The sequence below is a fragment of the Halichoerus grypus genome, chromosome 6, assembly GCF_964656455.1.
Source record: "Halichoerus grypus chromosome 6, mHalGry1.hap1.1, whole genome shotgun sequence".
NCBI classification, from domain to species: Eukaryota; Metazoa; Chordata; class Mammalia; order Carnivora; family Phocidae; genus Halichoerus; species Halichoerus grypus.
Genome location: NC_135717.1, coordinates 9,749,455 through 9,755,462, shown reverse-complemented (window position 1 = coordinate 9,755,462; position 6,008 = coordinate 9,749,455). Strand labels below are relative to the sequence as shown.

Genomic DNA, 6,008 nt, shown 5'->3' with positions numbered 1-6,008 from the left:
ACGCTGTCATCTAGCAGCCCCATTCTCCTCTGGGTGCTCGGAGCCCCTCCATAGAGGATTGGAAAGGGGGTGTTTATGGTCCAGGTCTGGAAATAAATCGCTTCACCACCATCCACCTTCTATTGGCCAGAGTTCAGCCACACGGCCACACACACAGATGAGGGAGGCTGGGGCACGACGTCTAACTCAGAAAGAGGAAGTAAATTTGGCCACTGGTGTACACTATCAGGGTCTACCCTGGCCCCCAAAGACCTCCACATCCCTACAGACGGTGCTCACTTCTGAAGCCTCATTTTAAACCACCTCAGTGTTGGCCATCCCTCATCTTTTTGAAACACTCTGTTCTTGGCATCCTTCCTGACTTCTCTGGGTTCTCTCTAGCTCTCCTAGACACTCCTCTTCCTCCCTGAAGGGTTGGGGGTCCTCAAGCTGGGTCCTGAGCCTGTCCTCCTCTCTTTCTCTTCTCTCCCCACACATCTCACCTTTACCAGCTGCCTCAATCACCACTGGTTATACTCATGACCCTGAATCTGTCTCCAGCCTGACCTCTCTCCTGAGCTCAAGACTTGCATCAAACAGTGTCCTGGACATCTTCACATATACGCTTCAAACTCAACACCCTCAAACGGTGAATATCCTCTTTGGCCCAAACCTGTTCCTCCCCCCCAGCTTCCCTTGTTGTGAATGGCACCATCATCAACCCAAACGCTCAACTCCCAACTGCTTGCTTCCCCTCCCCATGCCACACACTCTCAATTACCAAAGCCCTGCTGCCCAGGCTTCTACGGCTGAAACATCTCTGAACTTCATCCATATCTCTCCACAGCCATGACTGCTACCCAGGCTCATGTTACCAATACCTCCTTCCTGGACAACTGCGACAGGCTCCCAAACTCCTCCTGCCCAAACTTTGATCCCCAAAGGTTCTCTAGGCTAGTGCTTCTGAAACTTTAGGGGCACAGAAATCACGTGGAGAGTCTGTTTAAAGTAGATTTCTGGGGCCTCCCCACCCCTCTTGCAATCTGATTCTGATTCACTTGGTCTGGGGAGGGGCTCAGGAATTTGCATTTCTAACCAGCTCCCCCTTAAGGGCGTCCCCTGGAGGAACCCAAGCTAAAGATGCTGGCACAGAGGTTGCAAGTTTTGGGACCGTACTTTGAGTAGCAAGGATCCCCGCTCTGTCCAATACGGAGGCCTCTAGCCACAGATGGCTATTTAAATTATTAAAACAAAATAAAACTTAACATTCAGTCCCTCGGTAGCACTAGCCACATTTCAGATGTTCAACTGCCCCATGTAGCTAGCGGCTACCCTATCGAACAGCGTCCAGTATCGAACATTTCCATCGCCACAGAAAGTTCTACTGGATGGCGTTGCCCAGACCAAGGGGACCGTTCTAAAAATGAAGCATGATCTTAGGTCCCCCTCTTGCCCATAAGATTTCAGAGGCTCTCACTTCCTAAAAGTAAAAGCATACAAAGGACGTCGAGAGCCGGGAGGGCACAGAGATGCTCCTAAACTGGGAAACCCTGAAAATGCTTCGGAGGAGTCCAGATCTTACCAGGCTAGAGAATGGCCAAGAACTTTGAGCTCATTGGATGATGGTGGAGGGGCGGTGCCAGCGCGTCCCTTTGATTGGGTATTTTCTCATAGCGGAAAGCCAATCATCGAGGGCGGTGGGGGCGGGGCCAGGCTCGGCCTTACAAGCCCCGCCCCGAGTTCCGGTGCTCTAAACACGGCAGGGGAGTCCGATCGGCGGTGAGTTCTGACCCCCTACGTCCTTAGATCCCTCTGGCGCTGGAATCCGGCTCACCGCACTGGGAGTGGGGAGGTGCGGGCAGGTCCTCCCTCCCGCTGCGGGGAGCACCCTCCCCCCAGCCCTGAAGCCCACGTGTCCAGTCTCGCCCTGTGTGTACTGTCACCGCCTATGAAATGGCCTGGCGGGTGGAGGGTTGGGAATGGGAGAGATCGCAGTGGGCCTCGAGATGCCCAGGCTGTGTCCCCGCAGGAGGATGGCTCAGGAGGAGGGCCGGAGCCTGTCTGAGGCGCGCGCCCGGGTGGGGGTCTTACACGGCATCACCGACCTGGGTAACAAGCTGCACTTCTATAAGCGCTGGGCTCCGGACTATGACCAGGTAAACTGGCCAGGCTCCTCACCTCCACCTCTCTTGCTCGCCCAGCCTCAACTTTCCTATCTGTAAAGTGGGAAGAGTTAGCCTCGCATCACCCCAGGGTGGCTTGTGAGAATGAGGTGAGCCCCTGCAGTCCTGCCCCCTTCAAGGACTAGCCCTTCTTTGGCTCACCTACAGCAGCCCTGCCCTCTGGCTAGCCCCATGGCTCCACATTGGCAGCCCCTAGAAATCAGGAACCAAGACCTCCCCACCCTGGGACTGCAGCCCAGGCAGAGGGGCTGCCTGGAGGAGGTGCCTCTTGAGGGGTCACTATGGACTAAGGAGAGAGTGCGGCATTGGCTGGCAGAGCAGTTCCCAGCAGTGGGCTGTGCACTGACTCTCTAATCCTCGCCCCTGGGCAGAGGAAAGCATCTCATGCTGGAGTCCCTGCAGGGCTGGAGCCCTGCACACACACACGCGCACACACACACACACACACACACAAACACACAGCTTGACCTGGCTGACTCCTAGACAACCCCACATGGAGGTCCCCCAGTGGGGCACTGGGTGCCCATCGGCTCAGCACTCTGTCCCCAGGATGTGGCCGCCCTGCAGTACCGTGCCCCACGCCTCGCAGTGGACTGCCTTACCCAAGCCCTTCCGGGCCCACCTCATGCTGCCCTGATCCTGGATGTGGCCTGTGGCACCGGCCTGGTGGCTGCCGAGGTGAGGCGTCCCTGGATCCCCTGCCCTCTCTTCAGCTCCCCATTTGTTCAAATTTCCTTTCACCCAGAACTTTGGCCCCAGAACTCTGCCTCCCCCCTCAGACTCACTGGTCCCAAATACTTGGACTGCATTTACAGCGGGGCCCACTGCCCTCCCCAGGTGCAGGGACCCAGCTGGGAGATGGCAAGTGTGAACTGTGACTGAGTCCCCGCCCCCCTCAATCTCAGCTGCAGGCTCGGGGCTTCCTCCAGCTGCATGGAGTGGATGGGAGCCCAGAGATGCTGGAACAGGCCCGAGCCCGTGGCTTCTACCAGCGCCTCAGCCTCTGCATTCTGGGCCAGGAGCCTCTGCCCAGTTCTGAAGGTACTTCCCTCCCACCCAGGCACCTTTCTCTTGCCCAGCCTCCATCCCCCTCCACAAGCCCCCTCCCCCACTGAGCCCCCCCAAAGCCTCACTGAGACCCTCTCTGAGCCCCTGTGAGCCCCTCTCTCTCTAGCACTCCACCCCATGATCTGATGTCAGCCCAGGATGGGGCCACACCTGCCCTAGCAGGCCTGGTCCCTCCTGCTGGGTATCACGAGGCCACGACAAAGACAGACCCCCACACACATCTCCACGTTCTGCATAGGGACCTTCGACGCAGTGCTGATAGTGGGTGCCCTCAGTGACGGCCAGGTGTCCTGCAGTGCCATACCTGAGCTTCTGCGAGTCACCAAGCCAGGTGAGGAGCGGCCTATCCAACCCGTGCACACACCTTCCCCCTCACCACGCGCACAGACACCAGCCTCAGAACCTCTCGGGCCAGGCGAGGGGCAGGGGCCTGCCCGGGGTCACACAGCCTAGCCTCCCATCCCAGCCACCGGCGGCCACCAGCAACAGACCCAGGCAAACGGGCAGAGCAGATGGGTAGCCAGCTGGCCTCTTAGCCATCGGACAGTTCCACTCTCCCCTCTGGCTCTGGCTCCTCGCCTCCAAGCAGTGGCAGGGCCCCGGCCCCCACGGGATTGCAGTGGGCACTTTTTGTAAACTCCCCACGCGGGCTCATGTGCAGCTGAGGATTGTGTTCATTGTGCTCCGACCTGTGCCTTGTGCCCGGCTGGGCTGCGCTCCTGGTGCTACACACCCTGCCCTCTGCGCTTCCATCACCAACCCGCCGCACCCCAGGCCGGGCCCCGGGGAAGAGGGCCGGGCCACAGGGGAGCAGTGAGAGAAGAGCGGTGTTTCCGCGGGCCGGGCCGGGGAGTGAGGGCATCCCACCCAGAAGGCGGCCACAGGCGGAAACAAGAAGTCAGGCAGACAGCCGCAGGAAGTCATGGGCAGAAAGGGGAATGGCGGAGCGGGAGGGTGGTGGGGCCCTGACTCGGCTGCGGGACGGGGTCGGCAAGCCCCAAAGGTGCCCCTGGTGCAGCAAGACTGCATCTTCTCCCTGCCCCCCTCGCCCCCACTGGGCCCAGCAGGACCCGTGGCTAAGCCTGGGCAGGTCTGGGCAGGCTTTGGCCTCAGGGAACCGTGCAGGCTGATAGAAGCGGGGTCTTGAGTGGGGTCAGAGAGGTAGGACTGGGCTCGAGAGAACAGGAAGCTCCCATGAGAACCAGCCCAGCCCGTGCTCGTCAGGCCCCTCAGTTGCCCGGAGCCCCGTCTGTCTGCCCACGTGGCACAGGCTTCCCTGCTTTGGAGCCTTTCCTCCCATGGAGCCCCATCCACCCACCGCGCAGGGCCCTACTTCTCCTCACCCCTTCCTCCAAGAAGCCCTCCAGACACCATCTCTCCTACGTGTATCTGAGCCCACACTGGGCATGCTATAGGTGCCTGGAGAAGACCCGAAGGGCTAGGTCATTTATTCATTCAGCCAGTGCTTAATGACTACGTAGTCCTTCCTGTGACCCCGGGGAATCAGCCCCACTCTGTAAGCCGGGCAAACAGGCTCAGAGAGGTGAGGGGACTTGCCCGAGGTCCAAAGTGCTTGCTTCCTGTGCCCCCAGACACAGCCTCATCCTCCGGCAGAGGGGCTGGGGGAGCAGTGAGGACGGAGCCCTCCCGTCCAGGGGATTAAGCCAAGAATTCCCAGGGTAAAGGACACTTGGGCCTGGAAGGGTGCATAGGAGGCTGTCAGGCTGAGGGCGCAGAAGGGTATTCTTGGGGCAGGAACGGTGAGCCCCCAAGGTATGGAGGTGGGGAAAGGCTGGCCCGGGGACAAAGCTGAGAGGATATACGCCCTTGAGGACAGGAGTAGAAAGGGACAACCTTCCCAGGAAGGGGTGGGCCTCGAGCCTGGAACCAAGGCTCCTGCCCCTCCCCCACCCACCTTCCCCCGCCCCCCCCTCCCCAGGGGGGCTGGTGTGTCTGACCACCAGGACCAACCCCTCCAACCTGCGCTACCAGGAGGCCCTGGAGGCCACGCTGGACGGGCTGGAGCAGGCCGGGGCGTGGCAACGCCTGGTGGCCTGGCCCGTGGACCGGTGGGAACTGGCCACCTCCGAGCTTGAGGTGGGGCCTGGAACTTCGGACCGTGATGGCTTCATCTCCGGCATTGTCTACCTGTACCGGAAGCAGGATGTGGCCCAGGTGGAGGGAGTGAGGCCCAGTCCTCAGCCCCCCGCTGACCTCTGACCCTCCGTGTGACCTCAGCCAGGCCCGTCCTTGGGCCCCCTCTGCTTCATCTGTAAAATGGGGCCCCTGTGCCAACCTTGCCCCTCAGGGAGTTCTGCCTATTAAATGAGTCCCGGAAGGGGTCGCAGGCCTCTGGCTCTGATTCTGTCCCCCAGGAAGGGGACATCTGTCCCTGAGAAGGACGGAAGTGAGAAGAGACGGAACAGAGAGGGCTCCCACCCCAGGCCGTCCCTGAGCCAGGCATGGTAGGGCCACACATGTGACATTGTGACTCCTGCCATGGTGGCAGGTCCTCTCACCCCAACTGGAGGACCAGGAAACCCGTGCTCGTGCCTCTGGCCTTGACCAAATACTTTCACGTGCCCAGGATTCTCATTTCTAAAGAGAGTCAGAAAGCTCGGCTCCAGGTGTGTCTTGGAGGCTCATTAGGAAGGAGCCTTGGAGCTGGGCCTTCAGGACGAGCAGGATTCAGAGGGCTGGAGAAAGGGAAAAGGACATTCCAGACCCACAGCAGGGACAGCCTGGACCAAGACCGGGACATGGGACCTGGAGGGCGAG

General features: G+C 60.1%; 1 protein-coding gene across 1 annotated transcript; it reads left to right on the top strand.

Moving 5' to 3' along the window:
• The first annotated feature begins 1,677 nt into the window (after positions 1–1,677).
• METTL27 (methyltransferase like 27) lies at positions 1,678–5,573 on the top strand. The gene is given in 7 exon segments (XM_036112579.2): positions 1,678–1,758; positions 2,009–2,135; positions 2,712–2,840; positions 3,068–3,203; positions 3,469–3,561; positions 5,170–5,290; positions 5,292–5,573. Coding segments are annotated over 6 exon segments (729 nt in total). The 5' UTR covers positions 1,678–1,758; positions 2,009–2,012; the 3' UTR covers positions 5,419–5,573.
• Positions 5,574–6,008: the final 435 nt, after the last annotated feature.